The sequence below is a fragment of the Apis laboriosa genome, unplaced genomic scaffold (genome assembly GCF_014066325.1).
Source record: "Apis laboriosa isolate Shangri-la unplaced genomic scaffold, ASM1406632v1 scaffold5_cov152, whole genome shotgun sequence".
Taxonomy (NCBI): domain Eukaryota; kingdom Metazoa; phylum Arthropoda; class Insecta; order Hymenoptera; family Apidae; genus Apis; species Apis laboriosa.
This window is the reverse complement of record NW_025223857.1, coordinates 2213635-2239440: the sequence shown is the minus strand read 5'-3', so window position 1 is coordinate 2239440 and position 25806 is coordinate 2213635. Positions and strand designations below refer to the sequence as shown.

At 39.7% G+C, this 25806-nt stretch overlaps 1 protein-coding gene across 7 annotated transcripts in view; it reads right to left on the bottom strand.

Moving 5' to 3' along the window:
• Positions 1 to 25806, bottom strand: part of LOC122718181 (nuclear factor 1 X-type) — a 78717-nt gene that overhangs the window by 31347 nt on the left and 21564 nt on the right. For all 7 annotated transcript variants that reach the window (XM_043943000.1, XM_043943005.1, XM_043942999.1 and 4 more), the window contains 2 exons: positions 7839 to 8030; positions 6965 to 7148 (listed from right to left, as the gene is read on the bottom strand). In XM_043943000.1, the coding sequence (XP_043798935.1) occupies positions 6965 to 7148; positions 7839 to 8030 (376 nt within the window). The remainder of the gene's footprint in view (positions 1 to 6964; positions 7149 to 7838; positions 8031 to 25806) is intronic.

Below are 25806 nucleotides of genomic sequence, written 5' to 3'. Positions count from 1 at the left end.
CCCCCCCCCTCCGTCGACAAATCCCATCTCACCTTCGCTGTCACACACGGTGTTTTATATCTTGCGGTAACTTACGCAAATCTCATTACGCAACATATCACAGAAATACACGAGAGCCCGGAACGTTCGTGTTCGACTTTTCGAAAGAGACAGAGACAGATAGAGAGAGCATGCACCTATGTTGCGCTTCACGCAAGAACGTGTGGTGGTGGAAAACGGGGAGGAGAGAGAGAGAGAAAGAGAGAGAGAGAGAGGATGGATTCTTTCTGCGCGGATGGAAATTCGGAAAACTCGTTTCACAATCGTCGCGACACCCTCGATCAACGCCTGCTCGACAACGCCGAAAAACCGACAAACGACCGGTTATAAATAGACGGTTAACAAACATACGTACACTCCTCCGGTTATTTTTAATTGCGACTCAACCTTATATCGGTCCTCGCTTCACCGAGCCGATCTCCTTTTTTCTCTTTTTTTTCCTTTTCGTTCGTATATAATTTTCTTAAAAAAAAAAAAAAAAAAATCTTCGCGCGAGAACGAGAAATTAAAATTCTTCTCGTCGAGATTCATCCCTGTCCTTTCGATCGAACGGATTTCCATATAGATTTTGTCATTTCGAGACGTCGTATATTTTTGGATAACATTTTATATATATATATATATATATATATATATATTTCGCAATGATATATTTCGCAACGGAGATAAGTGCGAGTAGATCGAGAAAATTGGAGATCGATCGGTGGGGCAAAATTAGTCGAAGGATTCAAGGGTGAGCAGCAAATATTGGACCCGAGTATCGAATCGTGTTGTTTTCGTTTCGCTAGCGGAATTTATCCGCGTTGAATACGGCTGACAAGAAGACGCGTGATTTTAATGCGCTGTCTATTTCGGTTTAGCCGAACCGAGTCGCATTAAAATTTAGTATATTTCTTCGAATCGAATTCGCTTCCGTTTCTTCTTCTTCTTCTCCTATAAATTTTTCGTTACGAAATTCGAAAAGTTTTTTTTTTTTAATCGAAATTAGGACATACATTCGAATATTTTCCCCCTTTCCCAAATCCATTAATGAAAAATAACTCGACTTTATTTTAATTGATAATTCGACAGTAAAAATCTTATTGTTAAATTTTCGACAATTTTTTAAGTAAAGTAGTTAGCGTACAGATTAACGGGGCAACGAGATCGATTACGACACAACGTGGCGCAGAGGATACTTCAGAGTAGTGTAACAGCAAAATTAGTCGGGCAGTGGTCCGGTGGACAGGTGCGTGTGCGACGCAGAAATTTTAGCGGGCACCGATAGATACGTTCGCTCTTGGAACAATAATAGAGAAACGGATAGATGTTGACACCGTGTGATCCATGAATGCGCGACCGATTTCGCGACGACGAAACGCGGGAATTGCCTCAAGGACAACAATTTTACTCGCTTTTCTGAGAATCTTTTCGAAAATCATTCGTCACGAATAGATAACATTCGATACGATATTACGATCGAAATGTAAACTACGAGAAAGATTCGAAATCTGATCCGATTGTACGCCGATCGTTTTTCTTAATTTAACGATTGAATTGGAAAATAAATAAATTACGCGAAACGAGATATATATGTGTATTAATATATATATATATTCACGAATGTACGGTATTAATTATAATCGTGCAACATAAATAACTATAATCCCCCACTTAGAGTAGTCACACTATAAAAGACGAACTATCTAATCCACCTTTCCAAGAATTATTAAAAATAGCGGCAGAATTCGTCTCTGACGTCATAAACAAATTTCATTTTCCTCTTTGACACACCCTGGTAGTTCCATTCTCTCTTTGTTTAAAAAAAAATCATCCTTCTGCGATTCATTAATCATTTTCAAAGGCCAAATAAAAATATGCATGTTCCGTTGAAAAATTTCAAAACTCTTTTACTAGAGGAAAAAAAAAAAAATTAAAAAATCAATACAGGCTATCAGTTAATCACAGACGCGAAAATATTCAGGTATTCGCGTGGACACGAATGAAAATCATTGTACGGTGAGAGAGAGAGAGAGAGAGAGAGAGAGAGAGAGAGAGAGAGAGAGAGAGAGAGAGAGCTCGCAACAAGATGTCCGTCGACTATTTATTTATAGAGCGAGCACACATCGGCACGCATGGTCACATGCTCGCGTGCACGGCACACCGATTCGTACACACTTGCGGAGATACGCGTGAAAACGCGCGGAGCGAGAGTACGCGTACTTGCCCGCGTTTCCCTTGGGAGTGGACGAAAAGTTCGTTTCGAGCGGCCGTTTATTTTGTACTCTGTTTATTTGTTAACGCGAACACCGCTTTCATTGTTTGCAGAAATAATACGATGAAAGTGGCGCGAGAGTGGTTAGGGGAAATAAATTTTGGAAAAGAACGATTTAACTCGTTGAAATTCGAATTTAAAAAGTTTCGAAAAGAGATTTACAGAGATCATATATCGCTTGTACGCTCGAATCGATTCGTTGTAAAATTTAACGTTCTTACGACGAAGAAATTCTGACGAGATCGAATAAAAGTTAAAACATAACCTCAAAAGTTTAATACGGAATACTTAGAAGTTCTGAATATAAGTAAAAGAAAGCTGAAAAAAAGGGGGAAATATAATCTAATTTTTAATACGATTAAATGTAATTAAAACGTTATATTAAGAGTTTAAGAGGCGGAAGATATTTATTCCGGTTGGTGCTAGATTATCGAAGTCATACAGCGTGGATTTTCCTGCCGACTTTTCAATGCGGCCCGTCTAAAACGGACCTCGCCTCTGCCGCAGTGGCATCGCGAAAATGCGACGTGTCCGAGAACGACACGCGTCGAGGCACCTGTCCTCTCTCTAACACTTTCATAAGAGACGATGATACTTACGCAACCGACCGGCCGGGCGATATTTAGCTCTTAGGACGAATACGCAGTGTCTCGATTATATACGATTAACCTCTACTTTTCCTTCTTTAGCCTAAATTCGATTCTTTCCAAGGTTGTTTCTCGAAATAAATGAAAGTAACAATGATTGCATTTTAGTAATTCTTCTTTCGAGAACGAAATACGAAAAAGATTATTCGAAATTATTATCCCATCATTTTTGATATGTTAAAACCGATGAAGAGAGCAAGAACATAACCAAATCACTATCACCATCCAATATCGATAGTCCACCATAACCTCAACAATTACATACACCTTTCCATCCACTCTTCTAATCGTTTCTTTTCTCAATTGTTAACGAATACTTTATAATAAAAAATCCACAGGATAGAATTCAATTATTACGTATTCTTGATCGTATCTTTTCGTACGTTTACCCTTCTTCCCTTCTGTAATGTATCGTCTATTAGGTCAGTCGAAACGAACGGAGCAAGTGTCTACTTTTAGCATACGTCGACAAGGCGGATAATCCGAAAGGGTCCGAAGTAGCGAAGCCTTCGCTATCCACGCCACGCCTTGGCAGCCAGCAAGTTTATATTATTGTGGTATCGTGTATATTTACAGAGGGTTAGGAATTTTTATGATGTTGATCGTTCGTCGCCCGTGTACTGTCGATCGGCATTCTTCGATAGTTGTGCGCATGCGCGTTTCAAGCATGCTGATTCGACAATTAACTCTCATCCTACGAGCGATACGATTCTTCTTTATTCGATACGATCGATATAATCGATTGCATCGCTATCATTTTATTCTTCAGTCTCTAGTTATTTTTTCCCAATACATCTATATCGAATTAATACGTCGCTGATGTCATTAGATTTATATTTTAGAACATAGATCGAAATAGATTTCTTTTTTGAGAAAGAATAGCTCAAGAATATAATAATAATAATAATAATAATAATAATAATACGAGATGTTTTTAAGTAACGTTAAAACTCGGTGAAAATTTTTGGAATCGACATAAGGGATTTACGACAAACAAGGATATAAATTTTTCGGATTTAAATCGAGACCTTGAAGCTCGGAAAGTGGAACAACGGGAAGAATAAAAAAGCGGAATGCGAAATCTTTTCGAGTGAATTCACGAAAGTTGGAAAACTTTGAAATATGGCTGATTCCAAACGAACGAATCTTCGCGTAAAATGTGCCGGCGATCTCGAGACTGTCTCGACCATATTAATTGGGTCGCGAAGTTCGCAAAGCATCTCGTGGTGCTCGCAGCCTAGATGAGAATAAATAAACGCCGATTAAACTGATTTTTTCCGAACGAGTCGGTTCACCAATTTCTCTCGAAATTTCCTGACTCGGATTTATCTTCGAACGAGCTAATAAAAAAGAAAAAAAAAAAAAAGAAAAAAAATAAAGAAAAAAAGAAGAGAAGAGAAATAAGATACTCTCTGAAAAGAGAGTCTCGAATGATACTTCATTTATTCCATTCCATTTATTCGAGCGTTACATTTACTATTCGCATCCATTGTACTTTTCATAAAATTCTGCAAAGACTTTTATGATAATCAACTTTGACATACGAATATACAATATTTATTATGATTCCATGGAAATTTATGAACGCAGAAGATAAATATAAATGAACGAATCGTAAATTTCTAAAATTGCACATGAACGTATATAGATAGAAATAATAGATTAAGCCTCTAGTTGCAAACATACCGCCGATCTCATTAATAGAACAAACGAATCCAGAATCGAGGATCGTGTACTTTTCAAGCAGTGATTAACCTTCGATAATAAACATTTTTCCAAATGGTAATTCATCAAACACGATCCCGTTTTATTTCCAACAGCAAATAAACTATTGCACGTCTAACCTAACCTCCAAATTTTCCGTATATAAACCTCTAAATTCTCTATCCCTCCTATGAACAATATTAGCACACAGAAATCCAAAAATCGATATCCTCCCGAATATCTATATAAAATTTCAGAGATTTCCATCGAAATAGCTCTCTCCTTCGATCCTTTCCTTCCTCTCAATCTCGAACAATTCCAAAATTTCCACAACCTCTCCGATCGCTTCACCAACGCCACCTGCGGCCAACGCGACGAAACGCGATTCGTCCCGAAAACAAAGAAACTGAAGAAGAGAACGAATCGCGTGCATACGTGCACGTGGCCCGTTGATCGACGTGTTTCGATCGATCAGCTGGCAGGAGGGCCGGGGCTGGCGCCCGTCCGCGGTTCTTCTTTCATTCGGTTTCATCGAACTCACTGACTCAGTCTGAAAATACGTAATTTCCGTACGTACGTACGTACGCGCGCTGTCCTGGCAGAGGGGCCGCCGGTCTTCTCTCGCCCCGTGTGTGTGTCTCGCCACGCGCTCTCCTCTGTTTGGCTCTCTCTCTCTCTCTCTCTCTCTCTCTCTCTCTCTCTCTCCTTCTTTCTCTCTATGCTTCTTTCTCGCAGGCTCTCGAACTCTTGTGTGGCTCAACAAACACACGGCTTGGCAGCCGGCTTTCTAATGTTTACACCCGTGGTTGACGCAAAAATTGGCCAGGCCTACCGCGCACCACCTACGATAAAGAGAAAAAAACGCTTCGCTGCCAAGACATGGGGTAGGTTAGGCACTCTCCAGACCGTTCGTCGCCTACTTTGACCACCGCTCCTCTTCGTACACGCCGTTGGTGATCGTTTTTCTCACCAAGGATACTGGATTGATAGTAAAATTTGGAAATAATCATATATAATATAAAGATTTCATTGAAACGGATCGAATGATACACTTTTTAACGATAACTTTAATTTCTGCGAAACTTGTCGATTCTTTAAAAATTGATTATCCGAAATTTGCGAATACCTTTCTTTCTATACAATTTCTAAAATTTCTAACGAATCCCAATTTCTCGAACGCCTTTCCACGCCTCGAAATTTTCCCTCTCCAATTCCATCTTCGCCCCAAGCCTGGATCCAGAATCCACGAAACGAGGGGGTTAAATTCATCCGCGCGCGATCCGGGGATGCCTTGGACGTTGGACAAGGATGCTATTCTCGATGAAAAGTGATCCGCCAAAACGGATCACCGCTCTTCCACCGGAGTGTTGGCAGCGCCCTTGGAGATGTGGCAGATTGGAGAGGTGGGTGGAGGGAGGGGACGGGTGCGAGACCAGGGCCCCGGTGTTTGTATGGGGGGCCGGTGAAATTGGCAGAGCGTTCCAAGAAACTTTGAATCGAAGCCGAGTCGAGTGGACACTTTGAATGGACGGATGTGCGAGTGAATGAACGCGCCACGCTCGATTCAGCCACCCGCCTCTCTCTCTCTCTCTTTCTCTCTCTCTCTTTCTTTCTCTCTGTCTCTCTGGGTCTGGTACGAGAGATCAACGAGAGCCGAGCCAATACTTCCTGGTTGGACAGGAGAGGCGATTGGGTGGACGGTTAGGAGGATTGGTGTTCGAGGTTGGGGTCGAGGATTAGGGGGTTGTTATTAGGCGGCTTGGATTTGATTGGAGAGACGGAAGACTTTTGAGGTTTGTTTTTTTTTTTTTTTTTGAGAAAATGCTTGTTTGAGAAATTTTTATGGAGGAATGAAAATGAACTTGACTATCACGAGTTATATAAAAAATTATTAAGATTATATAATTATTATATAATAATAATTTATAATATAATAATATATAATAATAATAATAATAATTATAATATAATATATTAATTATTATATAAAAAATTAAATAAGAATAGAAGAGAAATTTAAACGAGTGAAAATATTTGAAGGTTTTTGGGGATAAAAATTTTGAAATATAGTAAAGATTCTTCTATTAGTAATTCGAAAAATATTAAAAATTAATTCCTAAACCAAAATTGCGAAAATTCTACACCAAGGAGGAGGGGAAAGGAACAGGTTGTTGAATAAACTTCGCCTCGAAGTTATTTGTCCGTTCAACGACCAAATATCGACGGAACGGACCGAGGATAAATTTTGACGAGAGCGTGAGGATAAAAGGTAAATTTGGTGAGAATAAATGGAACGGAACGGTCGTTATATATCCCTTACCGTGGCTGGTGATAAAATTGGCGAGGTAGAGATCGAGTTCCCGGACGGAGACGTTGATGTGATAGGGGTTGACGCAGAGGCCCGGCTGAGCGCATTCCGCAGTCTTCTCCAGCCGTTCCCCGTCCGTCGACTCCAACGGAATTGCCTTGAAGAGGATCACCATTACTAGGTCCAACCTCCATACCTGCGACATTACGACCCACCGTTATCGTATCACCCACCTCACCCTCGCCACCCAAATTTCCCCAACAAAAATTGTTCCTTAACTTTTTAATTTTCTTTGATATCGTTCGAAGAAAAAATCAATAATTTATAAAAATCGATAATTTATAAAAATAATTAAAAATTAAAAATTTCCCCTCGACAATTCCTCCATTGTTCATTAATTTTTTAATTTTCTTTAACTGCGCGTATCGTTCGAAAGTCATCACAATAATTTATAAAAATAATAAATAATTAAATATTAAAAATTTTCCCAACAAAAAAATTGCTTCGATAATTCCCCCATTGATTCTTAATTTTTTAATTTTCTTTAATTCCGCGTATCGTTCGAAGACCATCACAATAATTTATAAAAATAATAAATAATTAAAAATTAAAAATTTCCCCAACAAAAAAAAATTGCCTCGACAATTCCCCCATTTTTAATTTGATTCTTAATTTTTTTAATAAGGTCATAAAAAAAAATCAATGATAATTTATAAAAATTAAAAAATTAATTTATAAAAATATTCGTGGAGGATTATTAATATATTTTGCATTAGGAAACTTTGAATTAGGTTTGGAATTTGAAAGGAGAAGGATATTATGGATGGAATGTCACAATGTTATTAAAGTTTTTCTAAAGAGAAATTAGAAGTGTAAGTAGACGTACCTTATCGGCCTGACGCAGGCAGTCGATGCGGCGCATTTTACCCTTCTGATCAGGATTACTAAGGACGCACATGGCCGGCCTCTTCCCCGTTATGCTCAGCACGAAGTCCTCTCTGTACTCCTGCGTGATATCCTTTCGCAACTTGCCCAAAAGCCGCGAGGCCCATTTCTGTTTCACCTCCAGCTTCTCGTTCTGTAACAAATAATTCAGAAATAACTAATTCCTCTCCCCCATAATTCCAAATTAAATTTTTCGACTCGAATACGATTTTTCCAAAAATTCACAATGAGAAACGAATTTATATCCTATCATATCCTATTATTTCTGTTTCCAGCTTCTCGTTCTGTAAAAAATAATTTAAAAATAACCAATTCCTCTTTCTTATAATTCCAATTAAATTTTTCGACTCGAACACGATTTTTCCAAAAATTCATGAATAATTTAGATCTCCATTACCCATCTCTTCCACAAAGGAGAGATAATAATATTTTGATAATTCTCTCTTTTGGACGACAATTAATAAGCTCGGTGAAAAATAATTAATAATTTTTATTAATTATATATCAAGAGTTAGTTCCTCGTAAGAGGTGTGAAAAAAGGAAGAGGTTGAACAACCATTTCTTGGTCACAGAAATCATATCTACGGGGAATGCGTGCATCGATGGGCCGCGGATGGCGGCAGCTGTTGATCCGTTGAAAGTTCGGCCAGTTTACAAACTCCGCCCGATGGCTCGGGACCAAAGCAACGGTGACCTCAAACTATTCGTCGGAACGATATGCGGGATCACGTTCCCGTGTGTCCCCTTCCACATACACACCTCCCCCTCTACCGATATCTTGACCTTCCTCCAGACCAACCGTCCGCGACCCTGTGTATACGGCGTCCTTGTCTTTCGTGGTTAATTTAACTTCAAATTAAATCGTTCCCCCAAAACGAGCGAATTTATTATCGACGAATTTTTCTTAAAAAATTTGTTAAAAAATTATTGGCAATCTCTAGAAAATCTTCCATCTCTAGGTTAATCGAATATCTCGAATATCTAGTTATAAAATAAAAAACCAAGAAATTCCCTGTAAAAAAAGATCACTATCGCCTTATGTTACTATAAATCCCCTATAAAATCCCCTATAAAAAGTTACCACTAATATGACGGAGCATGGAAATATCAAAAGATTCTTTTCTTATTTCGCTCGAAACGTAGTGGAATTCCTCCGCGGAACGCTCTCTCTCTCTCTCCCTTTCTCCTCCTCCTGTTACATCGAATAAATAAATTCCGTGCGGCGTGTACGCCTAGGGCAGGCTCGTTTTTCAGTCACCGTGGAAATCTTGGAGGCAAGTTGGCCGCCACGGGAGGCGGGCGAACGCTTGACGACCTGCCTCGGCCCCTCGCGGCTTCTCTTATTCACCTCACGGACGCGGCCCAGCGGTGGAATAGCAAATGCGCGCGGGTGCATAAGGTCCCTGAGAAATGCGTGGAAAGCGCGCGGAATGCATCGACGCGCGGCGGCAGCGGCGACGACCGTCCATCTATCCCGCCTAGCCCCTTTCTGCCACGCACGTGCGCCCACCGATACTTTTTAAGAGGGACGAGAAAAACCGCTGCCGCGTTGCTGCGCGTCTAAACTCGCGGCCGCGTGGAAACACGCGCAACCCCGTGTCAGCCATCGCCATCGCCATCGCCCATTGTCACGTTTTTTTCCTCGAACGGCCTCTCGATACATTTCGATCGAGGAATTTTCTTTCCCGATTCGGATGCTCGATTTTCTTGCTCGACGGATTCAAAGCTCGATCGATTTGAGATTGTTTGATCTCGTTTGATGTCGTTTGAAGTCGTCTAGGATAAGGGCAAATGGCGAGTATGAAGGTTGGATGGAAGAGGATCGCTTGGAGGGCAATGTTTGAGATGGTTTGAGATGGTTTGAGATGGTTTGAGATGGTTTGAGATGGTTTGAGATGGTTTGAGGTTGCCGATGATCAAGATTAACGATGAATATGCAACGGAAGAATGAATTGGATGGAAGAGGAGGAGTAAAGAGTGCGTTGAAGAGTTGAAAATTGACTTTAATAAAGAAAAATTCTTCGATCTCGTCTCTCTTCGAACGAATTCTTCTTTTTACGATTAACGATCCCTCGCAAAGCATCAAAACGCAAAAAAAGGAAAAGCATTGAGCACCACTGCTCAGTACATAGAGCAACAATTTCCATTTTCGACTCGTCACGCATTCGATTCGAAAAGTCGGGAAGACAGATTCATGGAAATATTCACCTCGACTCCTCCCCCTCCCCCTCGACGGAGGAGAACGAGAATCGCGCGTCGAAGCACCGTTACCCGATCATTCAAACACGAATCTAGATGTTAGAAACGCGTCGACGCCATTTCCCAGGTTAAACTCCGTTGTCCTTAATACTACACAGACAGAGAGCGTTTTTCGCGCGAAAGAAAATTTCAAATCACGTTCCCCTGGTTGTCTCGCGTACAGAAATGTGTGGCGAGCGAGTGAGCGAAAGAGCGAAAGAGAGCGAGAGAGAGAGAGAGAGCCGGGTCTCTCAACTGTGGGAGAGTACTGGGCTGCGGTTACGGTGCATCCTGCATAAACCCGATCAAGTATGCCGAGTGTGAAGGAGGGCCGCACAGGCCACGTATATCGTGACATGCGTATGTACATCTAGGCGCGGCAGTTTACCTCGTTCACGCCGCGCCGATTTCTCGCGATGCTATTCCACTCCACTCGACCGTGCGCGGAGCATAGTGTATTTCTGGAAAATTTTCTGCCTCCGATTATACATATATCGACTATATAACTTCGTCTCGAAAAACGGGGGGAGTTAAGACAAAAATTGAAAAATAAGGTTAAGTTGAAAGGAATAAAACAAGATGAAGGTAAAAAGTATGTATAGAGAAATAATTGAAGCGAGGATAATTTTTCACAAGGATAAAAAGCAAAGTTAAAAAAATTTTTTCTTTTTGAAGAAAAAACAAAGTTAAAAAAATTGATCGTAAGAAGATCGAAAGATCGAAACATCGAAACATCGAAAGATCGAAAGATCGGAAGATCGGAAGATCGAAACATCGAAACATCGAAAGATCGGAAGATCGAAAAATCGAAAGATCGAAAGATCAAAACATCGAAACATCGAAACATCGAAAGATTGAAACATTGAAAAATCGAAAGATCGAAACATCGAAAGATCGAAACATCGAAAAATCGAAAGATGGAAAGATCGAAAGATCGGAAGATCGAAAAATCGAAAGATCGGAAGATCGAAAGATCGGAAAATCGAAAGATCGGAAGATCGAAAGATCGGAAGATCGAAACATCGAAACATCGAACATCGAAAGATTGAAACATCGAAAAATCGAAAGATCGAAAGATCGGAAGATCGGAAGATCGAAAAATCGAAAGATCGAAACACCGAAACATCGAAACACCGAAACATCGAAAGATCGGAAGATCGAAAAATCGAAAGATCGGAAGATCGAAAGATCGAAAAATCGAAAGATCGAAAGATCGAAAGATCGAAACATCGAAACACCGAAACATCGAAACATCGAAAGATCGAAAGATCGAAAGATTGAAAGATCGAAATAAAATGATCGAAGAGCGATAAAATTAACAAGAAAGAAGGCGCAACGAGGGGATGGAATTTCATCTCGAGGATTCGAGAAAGTTTGGAAAATATTCTTCGCGCCTTCTTTCTTCTCGGAAGAAGAATATAACGTCGAACGAAGGAGGTGAAAATCTCGTGGTTGCGAGCCGTCGAAACAAGCCGGCTTGAATTCTTCTCGCCGGCCACGACGAGTCAGGTATTGAATAAAAGCCGTAACTTTTCCCCGTGTAAATAAATCTCGGGGAGCCGGTTCATTTTTATGCCACTCTCCTTCCGTACGACGTTCACGTACCGGTCGTATTCGATCGGCCCTCCTCCGTCCACGTCCCGCGACGGGGCAATCGAATTCGTCTCACTTCGAGAGCCAACGAGAGCCCCTCGTTACATTAGACTCGGTGAAATTGAACGTAAATACCGTGAGGGGGGGGGATCGGGGTTCTCCCGATCGTGCGATTATCCCGAAAAACGGGACACGAGGAAATTCTTTCCCTCTTCGAAATTCGAGGGGTGGCGGTCGATTCGAAACAATCGTTTCTTCCTGCACCAATTCCCTCTCAATTTTCTCTCTCTTTTTTTTTTTAATCGCAGTTAGAGAGGGATATTACAGAAGAGAGGGCTACGATTCTCTAAGAATTTCAAACAGAACGTTCTTTCCCCCCTCTCCCTTTAAGAGTTTATAATATTCGAGAATATTCTAATTTCGTAATTAAGAGGATGTTCAAACGAAAGAATCCTTCGAGATGTCCATCAATATCCAATTCCATAATTCCCAGAGGCTTCGAATTCTCCTCGATCCAAATCATCCAGTTCCAAATNCAAAAAAAAAAAAAAAAAAAAAAAAAAGATCCTCTCACTGAATTCCACCCACCCAATTGGAGCGACTCTCCACCCGCCACTTTCCTCTCACGACATCCCCTCCTATCCCCCCTCCTCCTCCCTAAAAAAAATCCTCTCTCACTCTTAAAAAGTGGCCGCCGACGGAAGGCGAACGAGCGACACGCGAGGCAAATTTTTCCAGGAGCTCGCTCTCCTCCTCGCGACGCGACAACAACAGCCTTGAAAGATCCATCGAGGGAGGGAAGGGGGAAAGAAAGATTCTCACAAAAGCGGTAGCTATTTTCGGGACGCGCACACAAACACTTCCCCGGGAAATGCGACATCGGAACGGAAGTGGCGTTGCAAGAAGTGGCTTGGAGAAAAAAAAAGAAAAAAAAAAAAAAAAAAAAAGGGGGCCATCGAATCCAACGGCCGGCCGGAGAAGGTAATCCCGAGGAAGTAAGAAGGGAGGGGGATCAATCGCAATATCAACGGTGAAACAAAGCCTCCTTCCGCGGGGGAGGGGGTGGGGTGGGGGTGGTTTGGAAGACGTGGCGGAATCGAGGAAGGGAAGATTGTTGAAGGAAGAACGCGGAAGAGGCAAGTCTGCACAACTCGCCCCGCTTTTCTATTTCCGTTTCACTGCGGGTCCTTCCTTCCTTCCTTCCTTCCTTCCTTCTTTTCTTCGCGTAGGCGCGTGGGGAGAGACACCAAGTCAAAGCGGGAACAGGTTGCTGCCGTTTCTTCAGGGACGACGCGCCTCTCGAGAGGAAGCTCCTCTTCCTTTTCTCTTTTCGATGTCGTATTATTCGTTTCGACGATAATTACGGAAATCGAGCGAGACACGGGGGTGTATGAAATGAAATTGGAGAGAACAGGATGGGGAGTGGAGGAATTGGAAGTTTGTGGATAAAGATTTTTTTGGGGGGAGGGGGAAGATCGATCGTAGGTGGAAGGTTTAAGTAGAACGTTAAAAATAGAATATTAGTATTATCATGATGGGGAAGAGAAATAAATATCGATTTATTCAATCCTTTCAATTTATCGATTCAATCTTTTTTTCGTATATTCCGAAAGCAAATATCGAGAATAAATTTTTACGAAGAATTGCGATAAAAATGGAATATGATAATATAATATAACGAGAAAAAGAAATAAATATCGATTTATTTCCCTTTCAACTTTCTAAATTTACCGATTCGATTCTCTCTGTTCGTATATTCCGAGAGCGGAACACGAGGATAAATTTTCCAAATTTTTTATGAACAATTACGATAAAAATGGAATGATAATATAATGATGTAACGAGAAAAAGAAATAAATATCAATTTATTTCCCTTTCAAAATTTCCGATTCGATTTTTTTTTTTATTCCGGTAACACATTCGAGAGTAAATTTTTAGGAAGAAAAATCGTGGAACCGTAGCTCGGAAAATTCGCGCCTCGTATCCAGAGAAGTGGCGAGATACGGACGCAACAGCTGCCGACGATTTATTTTGGATTTGCCGCGAGCTTCGTGGCACGGTTCAAGAAGCGCGAATATATGACACGGTGTGACACGCCACATACCTGCCGCGGACGTGAAAGAAACGCACACGTGCGTCATCCTTACCTCTTTCTAGATATAATTGCTGTACAAAATTGCGAGAAAAAAATTAGACGAAAAATAAAAATTTTACACGATTTTATCGCTGTCTAATGAGAAACACGACCTTGAATATAGAATACAGTAATTAATATAATAATATAATAATATAGTAATTATAATAAAATTGTAAAAGTATCGTATTCGTTTTTAAGAATAGCTGTTTCAAAGAGAATATATATATATATATACATATATATATACGAATGTTTGAACGAGTCGAAAGGCTTGCAATAAGTGATTCGTCAAGACAATTCAATTGGTGACTGGTCAAAGAGATCCTCTGTGCAATCTAAAAGCAGGCGTAACGCGAAACCGACAGTTCATAAAAGTTGAACGTCACTTTATGAGTTTTCTTTTTTTTTTCTTTTTCTTCTTTTTTTCAGAACGGCGTTTTTTAATTTCATTGCCGGTACGTTCTTTTAAAATTCCACGTACATAATTACGAGAGTTCGTACGTGTGCTCGCTGCATTAAGCGCATCCTCGAATTCGCGCACACCGAAATTACGTATTACGGTCGTACTTCTCGCGAATGAATTTAGCAAACGTACGCACGTTTCTGCATACCGGGTGTGCCGAGTTTAATTCGACTTTTTAATCCAACGATTAATATCTTCGTTCCATTCACTTTATAACACGTTTCGTTCTCTTCGTTAAAATTTTTAAAGTTAAAAAAATTTCATTCCAAAGAAAGGTTTTCACAATCTCCGTTCCATCTAATTACCACCCTCAAAATTCGCCCAAACACGGTGTTCTCTGGTAAAGTAGGCTGGAAAAAGCAGGATAAAGTTGAATCCGGGAAATAAGGGGAACCGAGGTGGAAAGTTCGCTTAGAGAAGTTTGTTAAAACTACCTCTCTATGTTCTCTATGTAATACATAATACTTCATCCTTCCTGCTCTTCTACAATAACCTTTATCTCTCTATCCGTTAAAATCTCTTCCCTTATCTCGACTCCCCAATCCAAAAGAAAAAGGCAAAACCATTTAAATCCATTCCTTTCTCCACTTTCGTAATAACCTAATTTATAAAAGCACTTCGATTACCTTTACCTACCGTCAAAGTAGATATCTACCCTACCTTACAATCGTCTCGAAGAAAGGACAAACTTCGTCGTCGTTCAAACGCTTCAACGTTCAACAAAAGAGGAAAGTAATCAAAAAAACTATTACCTCTCTGCTTCCATCTATTCAACATTCTTCCCTTCCAAAGTCATCCATCCATTGCGCAATTTCGAAAAAACTCGATCGCGATAACAACGTCGAACCAGTGCCACCTTGTATAAAATCCCCATGTGCAACGTCCAGCGTTCTACGCGTATGTGAGTATGTGTGTCGGCAAACGCTCCCCTCCCTTCGCGCCCCCGCCCAGAGGTGGGGAGAGGGGGTCGACCCCACTCCTAAAATGCTCACAGTGCCGCGCGCTCCCCACCCCGATCCATCCCCGTTCCGACTCCACGCCAGCCTTCCCCCACCACTCGTTGCAGCGACTACGGTCGCGGAGCCTCATGGGCTATTTTCAAGCGCGGGAAATAAAGCGGAGGCTGCATTTTTAGCCTAACGGCCGACGGTCAGCTCGTTTTCGTCTTTCCATTCTCGCGATGTCGGAAGGGTTGAGGTGGAGGCAAGCGAGACTGTGCACCGGAAGGGTCGGGAGAGAAGAACGGAAAGGGGTTGTCTCCCCCTTGATGAGGTTAATTGGAGTTGTGTAATCGAGTGGTGGCGGGGATCGATGCTGCGGGGACGTTTCTTTATTTTCGATTGGGTCACGTAACCTGATCGCTTCGAATATAATGATGTTGATTCGATGAATTCGATGATTCGTTTTATCACTTTGATTCTCAACGATATTTTATGTATGAATTAAAGATTTAAATAAAATAAATTCTGTAAAATAGAAAGAATAATTATTCCAAGTATATTGCGTTACATGACTCACTTTATACAATCTATATATTCTAAAACTATTACGACTTTTAATTTTAAATGCGAGCAATAATCTAATATTACAAAATAGTACTTTAATTTTAAATTAATCGAAACAATTACAACTCTCTAGTCGCCAATAGTAATTATCAAATATCCTTTAGTTTAGCTTCGTTCCAATACAATGATCGAAATTGATATATATATATATATACATTCTTTACAACCTCTTCGCAAGAAAGGAAAATATCCATCTTAATTTACTAATCGTATTACAACAACTCTTCCAACAGATTCTCTTGCGATATCGTTAAAAAAAAAAAAATCTCCACCAACAGTGACCATCAAATATCCCTAGCCTAGTCTTCCTTTCTAACCCAAGGCAATTGCGTCTAGCAGTCGAATATAAACCCCGCGAAGCAGAAACGAGACGCGGTCGGTCGTTTAGAGAGAGGGAGGGGGGGGAGGGGGCTATCTAAGGGAGGGAAGTTTCTCAACGAGCCCTTTAACACGCGTTTCCGTGTAATTTCACCGTGGATCGAGCTGCGAACGATACTACGCGGGCAACGAGGATGCCGGTCTCGAAACTTTTAAAACACGGGATGGCGTGGCGGCCGTGGCGGTAATGGTGGTGGTGGTCGTGCAGGCTAGGTTCCCTCCTCGAGGCCGGCGGGGGAGGAGGTGCGTTAAGGAAGGAAAAATCAAGGAGGACGGCGCCAAACCCAGCGGCGGCGAGCTTTAATATTTAGATTCAATTACGAGAAGAAAGAAGGCATCGTTATGCGGCAAATTGTCGCAGCCTGCTGGACCGCGAAACGGGGGGAGGGGGCGGGCGCGGAGGGGCGGGGGAAGGGGAGGTCGTTCGAGGTAGCGAAAAAGAAAGGAAAGGGGATGGCCGAGACGCGTTATATCGCGGCGTAATGGACGCCTCGAGAGGCTGGTTTCGCCTCGGTCTGGCGGCCACTTCCGTGAAAGTTATTGTTATTGGTGGAACAGGGGAGAGAGAAATCTACTCTGCGTGTAGATTTTTTTTTCCCTCCCGTCCCTTTTCTTTTTCTTTTCGTAGTATCTGTCCTTTACACCGATAATTGGTGGAACGGTTTGATATACTTTTTTTCTCTTCTGAAAAGTGGAGGTGGATTTTCTTCTCTCCCTTTGAAATATTGAATAGGAGTAGAAATTTGTTTATTTAATTTGGATTATTTGGAAATTTTGTAGAATTGAAATAATGGTTTCTTTGTCGTGGATCTTTATTGGATCTTAAAAAAATCTTTTTTTTTTTCAATACTGATAATTGGTGGAATGTTTGGAAAGTGATTTCTTTTTGTTGATGTTATTGCATTTCGTAATTTTTAAAAAATTACATTCTTTAAAGAAATTCACGTTTATATAATTTTTCCAAAAAAGTTAAAAATAGAAAAATTCATATTTACAGAACGAAGAAGAATCAGCTTCGCAATGTATCTCACCAACTCATGGATAAATTAAAGAGCACAACGTGGAACAAAAAAGAAAACAGGAAACGCGACTTCCTTTCACAACAACGAAAAAATTCCACGATTTCCAAGTAAGATTTCACACTTTTGCAAAAAAAAAAAAAAAAAAAAGAAAAGCGCTGTTAATAACAAAATCTCGACTCGACTCGTTTCCAAGAAACGTTCGATCGTTTCTTTCACCCGAAATCGAGTGGAAAAATAATTCTTGTCGAGGATCGAAGATCCATCGAGACAAAAGGCAGATCGGCGAGTTTCGATGAATTTTTCAAGCGGTTTGGAGCCGGTTGGCGCATGATCGCGAGAAAAGTAAAGAAAAGCGCGTGTCTCGCCACGTGGCCACGTCGGTGTGTTTTTGGCGTACGCCAAATCAACAACGCCTTAGCCCCTTACGTACGAATTACGGGGTTTACGAATCTTTGGCAGGCGAGTTTGGGTCGGCCATGTGCACGTCACTTCCCGTGCCCACGTGCCTCGCGATCTCCTTTACTTTCGAACCCGCTCTCTTTCTCTTCTCGTCCCTGGCCTGAAAAGTGGTTTTTCCCCTATCTTCCAAATACAATATTCTCATATTTTTTTAATTGTAATTAATTTTGAGTCGTGAAATTTTTTTTTTGTTCGATTTTCCATCTCGAGTCCAAGGATTCGAGGTTCAAAATTTTTCCTCGATTATTCGACGACGTTCGAATTTTTCGAAATTTCGAATTTCTTAGTTTTGGAATAATAAGTTTTGAATCGTGGAGTTTTTTTTGCTCGATTTTCTATAGAGTTGGAGGTTCAATATTTTTCCTTTCGATTGAAATCGCAAATTTCTCAATCTTGAATCGTGGAATTTTTTTTGGATTTTATATCAACTCGAGGATTCCATCGATAATTTCAATTCTCTTTGAACATTTCCTCTATTCGATAATTTCAAATTTTTTATTTTTGAATTATAGAATTTTTTTTTAATTTTATATATCCAGATAAGTAAGAGTCTATCTGTTCATTCAATCCTAATTTTAATTTTTTGGATTTTATATCGAATCGAGGATTGGAGAAATTTCTTATTTTTAAATTTTATATCCCGTTGAGGATTGAAAAAATTCGATGACATTTAATTCCAATTCTCATCTTTTAAATAATAAATTTCGAATGCTAGAATTAGAAATAGAATTTCTTTTTTCTTCTTTTTTTTAATTTAATATGAAATCGAGAATTACAATTGAAACTTTTTATGAAATTTTTTCTCGACTTTTATATTCGAATAGAATTATTAAAGATTACTCGAGAGCTGCTGATTTATAGGTTAGAATTCGATGGTATCATTTAGCAAGGGGATCACGCGCTCTTTTTGAATCACGATGAAAACGTGCCTCCAATCAAGCAAGATTGCGATTGATTCCTTAAATTTTCACGCATCCTAGAATCACGAGAAATACGATTGAAATATGATCTTTGCACAGCCTACAGCTAATCATTTAAATCATTTTAATATTTCCAACAATTTACACATATCGTTGTCATACAGCCAACATGAACCGCGATACAGATAACAAAAATTATTCCTGCGATAATATTTTGCGGTTCAACTTTTTCTCGATTTTAATTTATAAGAATACATCGGTCGAGATCCAAAATATCCGTTTAAATCGTTTTCTGGACACGAAGCAAAATTTTGTTGCTTTCCGCTTCTAATAAATTAATTTTATGTAATAAATAATCGATCAATTGATCAATTGACTTAACGGTGAAAATTGTAAATAAAAACGCATGGAAGAAGGAATGTGATAATATTATTCATTACTTAAGAATAATCGATAATTTAATCGCACCGAGCAACAAAAGTGTAAAAATTATTTCGAATAAATTACCCGAGAACATCATCGCATTATTACTCAAATAAAAAAGAACATAAATAATCAGTAACTCAATGAGCAACTACCATACAACAACAGAGAGATCAATCAGAGTTGATCAATTAACTCAACCAATGAAAAAGTAACCAGTTAAAAATTTCGAGTAATAAAGTTCAACTTTAACCAGTTACTCTTCATTAAATTGATCCGCTTTGCTGTTACTTTGATTCCGGTACCGACAAATTATCTTTATTATACGTTTTATTTTACGTTATCTTTATTACACGTTAATTTTACGTTATCTTTATTATACGTTAAATTCTCCCCGTTAAATTTTCCCCATCATCGTTTATGCCGCTGCACATCCACCAGACACCGGAATCCCGATTCCAACTCGCGGTTGGAACAAACGTCTTCCACAGACAAACACGCGTCTCCACCTCGATTGCTCGGTTCAAAAGGCTTTAAACGTCGGGGGTTAAATCGAGGCCGCCGTAAGCGTAATCTATATAGCTATTTCTCCTATAGCCCGCTAGAGGGATATAAAGAGAAAGAGAGAGACATAGAGAGTGAGAGAGTGAGAGGCGCGCACGTGTGCGAGCGAGTAGTATCGATTCACGGTTTTTCGGCCTGGAGGGGAGTGGAGGGGGGAGAGTGGAGCCTCGTTTCGGCTATGCGCGCGCTTCGTTGTCGTTGTCGTAGTCGCCGCCGCGTGTTTACGCGACGCTTATCCCATCAAAATTGCGCGCACACGCGGTGTAACACGCGTGTCACGGGAATTAAAGGGCATTTCGGGAGGCAAATGAGTTCCCAAAAAAAAAAGAGTGTTGTCCGCGGATGATCGATTTACGATATTCGAAATTTTTGGTGGCGCGGGAAAAAAGGGAAAAAGGAAGAAAGAAAGACGCGTTAGAGAAATTTTTGAAACGGTTTAAAAGGGGCGGGCGAAAGGAGAGCAGAAACGAGTGTCGAGAAGTGGCGTCGGGAGGGAAAAGTTGTGGAGGAGGTGGGTGTTCGCGGTCTACGTGGCGACGATTTTCTCGAGAGAGAATCTCGCTCGAATTGGACGATTGTCCAATCCACGGGTTCTTAAAACTTTGTTTCGTTGCACTTGGGAAGAGGGATGTTGCTCGAGATTTGAGAAAGTTTTCTCTACCTTGAAAGCAGATGGGGAAAGGGGAGAAAGAAAAATTCAATCGACATAATAACACAAAGATATTCTTTCGTCGAATCTATTAATTGTAATGGGGAAAAAGATGTATAGAGATAAAATAATTACATTTTTCCACGTTCCCTTTTATGATTATATAATAATAATAATTAAATTTCACTACAATTAGAAGAATATATTTTATAATATTGCAATGTCGATTTTTTAATTTTTATTCTTCTAAAAATGTACAAACTATATAACTTATACACAATTCTTACCATTAATCAAATAATACCTTCCAACACAATATCATCACTCCTTATCAAACTTCTCGTTTCAAATAACACTTTTCACTATACCACCATTCACATTATTCCATCGTCTTTTCAAAATTTGCAAAGGAAAAAAAATTTCTAAAAATATGTGACTTCTGACCTAATACCATATCCTCCAAAACAAAAAGACGACTAAGACTGCCACCAAACTTCTCATTTCAAGTAACACTCTTCACTATATCTATATACACTATATACACTATTATTACTCCATCATCGTTTCGAGAAAAAAAAAATTCAAATTCGCGAAACTACGTAAAGGAAAAATGAGGGAAGGCGGAAAAAGGAAAAGGAAAAAAAAAAATTCGTTCGAGTTTCCATAAATCGAGATGGACTGGAAGAAGGTAGTTTTCGGAAGCCGCGCCATAAATTTAACGAGGGGATCGAGGCACGGAAGTGCTCGTATGCGCGTGTACAAGGGACGAGGAAAAAGCTCGAGAGTGTCGGTGGCTTGGGTAAAAGGGTTGGAGGGTCGGTCGAGCGTCGATCGAGAATTTATGGGAAGCCCATAGGTGGGCCGCTTCCAAACCCTCGATGGTTACACGCGGCCCAGAGAGGGGGGAGGATGGGCGGAGGGAGAGAGAGAGAGAGGCTCGAGGCTGGGATAGACTGGAATATATTTATTAATTTGGCATGCTTCCCGACCGTATAGCTGCTGGCCCCTTACGTTACTACGTTATGACGCGAACAAAGCGACTCCGCGATTTCTTTATAGGCAATTCCGGCCTCTGCATAGAGTGTTGTAAATATTACAACCCTCTCTACTCTTTTCCATCTCTTTACATATATATATATATATATATATATATATATATATGTATCTATGTACAGGGTGTCAGTGAAATCTTGGAGGAGAGCTGAGAGAGAATAACAAATATTTTCTTCCATCAAATATTACATTAAATAAATAAATATTAATATTATTGTATATACAATATTACACGATATATCTATACACTACATATGCATATACAGTATAATATATATAATAATATTATTAATATAATATACTGTATTATTAATATATTATAATAATATTATGTATAATAATATTATAACACACTGTATCATAGAAATAGCATTTCGTGTATTGTATCGTTGAAATTAAAGATTCTCGAATATTAATAATATAAAATATAATAATATCGTAACGAATCACTATTCTCGAATCGAGTATTCATCGCGCGATTAATATTACGATGAAAATATTCTCGCTCGATTTTCCACTTGTGTACCTTGGGGAAAATAGAGGGGGAGGGGGGGAAAGCGCTCTAGTGCGTACGCACACGACCGCGGATCGTGGCAACCCGTGCCACCCCCCGTTTAACCCCCACCCTGCCTGCCCATCTGTTCAACCGGCCCTGAGGCGGTTCATTCCGCGCGCTGCCTTTGAGGGGGCGCGAGACGACGAGGATTCCTCCTCGAGACGCCGCGAAATGCCGCGCTTAATTTGTTTGCGAGCCCTCCTCCCCTTCTTCGCTGGTGGAGACAACCCCAATGTGGAACGATTTTTCGAGGGGGGGGATGATGGCGCTTTTTCTCGATCTTTTCAATTTCGAGACAATTGGAGGGATCTTTTGGATTATTTTTTTAGAAGAAGGAAGATGTGGAGGAGGGGAAAATTGGTTATTATTGGAAAATGTAGATTCTTGAAAATTTTGAGAATTGGAAAATAAATGGAAAAGGAAGAATAATTTAAGGGGATGAAAGGGATATTCTCTGTTTTTCAAGTATTAGTGAAATGAAATATATAATTTCACGAGGAAATTTATTGGATACTTTCAGAGGAATGTGGAAAAATTTAAGGGATGTCTCCTTTTTCTAAATATTGAAACAAAATGTATCGTATTAATTTCACAAGGAAATTTTGGATTATTAATCTTAGAAGAATAAAGTATCAAGATTCTCTTCAAATATCATTGAAAAAAAATATTTTTGGAAAAAGTTAGAATTTAGGGGATGAAGTGTCTCTCTAAATATTTTCTAAATATTGAAAAGAAACATAAACTTAATTTCACAAGGAAATTTTGGATTATTAATCTGGAGGGATGAAGAGGAATTTAGGGGATGAAGTATCGAGAGATGAAATATCATTGAGAAGAAAACGTGTTCTATATTTTGTATTCAACTGTTTTGGATTATATTTTTAGAAAACGAGGATCAATTTAAGGAACGAAGTATTTCTTTTTAATAAGTATCATTGAAAAGAGACGTGTCTTTACAATTGTTTCACAAAAAAAAATTGAATTATTTTCTCAAAAAATGAAGAGGAATTTGAAGGATGAGGTATCAGGATTTTTTTTAAATATTATTGAAAGAAAATTTTGAATTACGTTCTACAGAGGGATGAAGAGGAATTTAGGGGATGAAGTATCAAGATTCTCTCCAAATATCACTGAAAAGAAATACTTTTGGAAAAACGAAGAATAATGCAGATGAACTATCTCTCTCTCTCTCTCTCTTTTCTAAAAAGAAAATTTTTGATTATACTCTCGCAAAACGAAGAACCAAAATTCTACGAATGAAGCGTGATTTATTTAAAAAAAAAATATCTAACGTCAAAATATCCCCTCTTTAAATATTCAGTAATCAATTAACCAAAATATCTCTCTCCATCGAAATATCATTCTCCACTGTTATTAAAAAAAAAACCAATAATCAATGAAAACTAATATACCCATCTCTCTCTCCACTCTTCAAAAATCAAACATAAAATTTCCCAACAGATCCGGAATTCCCAATCATCACGTGGCGCGACATTAAAGAAAATAAAAGACCGTTGAAGAAAAAACAAAAAACAAAAAAAAAAAAAAAAAAAAATCACCACCTCCTTCATCAAAACGATCCCCCAAAACTTGATGATAAACGGTGGAGCATAAGAGAGACTTTTCTAATCCGAGCGCGGGGCCGATAGCCCTCCTCCTCCCCCTCCTCCCCGGTCGCATAATTCATTCCCCCGTTTCCCTCAGACACCGGCGTCTCCTTGGAGAAAGAAGGAAGAAGAAGAAAGGAGAGAAGGAGGAGGAGGAGGAGGAGATCGAGTCTCTATCCACCCTTTTATCTTCGCGGAATCTATCTTTTTCGCCGTTCGTTGAATAACGCGAAAATAACGCGGGTTTTCGAGATTTATTTAGAAAACGTAGCGTTTTCTTCCATACATCCCTCCCCCCCCCCCTCGATTTTATTTATCGTCCCGGCGACAATGGAAATGGGCGACCGTGTCCCCCTCCTTCCCCCCCCTCCCCCTCCCCGCCCAGGATTGTACTCTAATTTAATGGACGTCCGTGGCAATAATATGAAGGATCTAACCGGGAGGAAACGACGAAAATGGCGGTCTGTAAATCGCGGAACGGGGGACGTTCCCGACGATAAAACGGATGATAATTGTGTTTTAACGGTTGCCGCGTGAATCTCGATGGGTCAGAGAGATTCACCCCGACAAGGATCGCTTCTAAAAATCTCCCTCCCTCCTCGCGGGTTATATTCGTCGTTGTGCGAGTAAAAAATTTTATTTTCGTTCCTTTTCTCTTTTTTAAATTGGATCCTGCAACGTTTAAGGATATTTACAATTCTTGGAGAAATTATATATGGAGCGAGTACAATTTTTCTTTTTTTTTCTCTTTTTGTGAACGGAATTTTAAATTGCAAGAATTATTACAAGAAAAGTTTAGGAGAAAGTTCTTTTTTTTCCAAGAATTATTTTGCATTATTTTCCTTTAAATATTGTATCTTATTCAAGGAATATTATTCGATTAAAAAAAGTAAATTTCTTGGAGTGATTGTTTTTAATGTTTCATTACTCTATTTTCATTTGTATTTTATTCGAAATATTTATAAGATTAAAGTTGGAGAGAATGATCAATCAGTTTCAAGATTTTTCGAAATTTTTTTTCATTCCAAATTTTATCTTTCCTGGAAGCATTTAAAGGTATCGGTTAGATTTTTGTAATTTTTCTTTTCCTTTTTTTCGGGAGCTAAAAGTGAGAGAGGGGATATTTAAAAGTCGGCGCACGAGCCAGCAATCCGATTTGTCCGAATTGATTGTTTGGGTATACGGAGCGGCCAGATTAAGGGTTCGAGGGTGGTAAAGAACTGCGAAATTCATCGCGGCTCGATAAGTCGATTGGATTCGTTAAGGCCACCCACTTTGCCCCAATTTCCCCCCAGTTTTACTTTTAAACGAGGCTTTTAATCGATATCGCGTCCCTATCTCCTTTCATCCATCGTTCTTACAACTTTCAATTCGGATACATTTGCATAACAAAAAAAAAAAAAAAAAGAACGCAACATTAAGATCCATAATTCAAATCAAAATTGTCCTTTCCAATTACAATTCGCTCTCGACGTTGCAATAAAAAAAGTTCAAAGAGAGAAAAAAATTTCGAATATTAAATTGAAAAAAATAAATAAATAAATAAATAAAATCTTCGAAATTCGAGTGATCCTTCGATTAAATTAAAAAAAAGAAAAAAAAGAAACAGAAAAAAATAAAATCTTCGCTCGCTCAGCCATAAAGCCACCCCCGGGAGGGAAGGGAGGCAGAAAAACGTGTGGAAACCGGTCGGAGGCCGTTCCGAAAATTTTATTGCCATTGTTTCCGGCGTCTCGGCACTCTCCTTCGGGAATATTCGCGCGAAAAGGGTTCACCCGGACGCCTCGATGCGCCTCGGCTGGCAATAAAACGGCGGGGCGAGGAAACGGATTATTTCGCGTCTCGACGATATGCCTGCCGTCATCCTCGTCTTCTCCGGCGACCGTTTGTCTTCGCAGCTTGTGCCCACTTCCGTGTGCCCCTTGTAAAACAAAAAAAAAAAAAACTCACACGCGATTAAACGCCGCGGGGTAAAGAGCAAAAGAGGATAGGTCTCCTCCCAACGAAGGTTGTTAAAGAAAGAAAATAATATTTGTTGATAATATTTAGGTTTCAGGTTTCGCTTTACTCTATCCTCTGGAGAATATTTTTTGCAACGCGTAAGTCTCTCTCGTGTGTTCGTTTCCTCGTCCAACTACAAGGTACACAGTTCTCGCCATTGTGCGAAAGTAAACAAACTGTACGACCGTGGACAATTATCTCGGACGAGAAAAGAATATTATATCTTTCCAACGAAATAATTAATCGAATTGAGAGACATCAAACTTGACGAAAAATTAAAA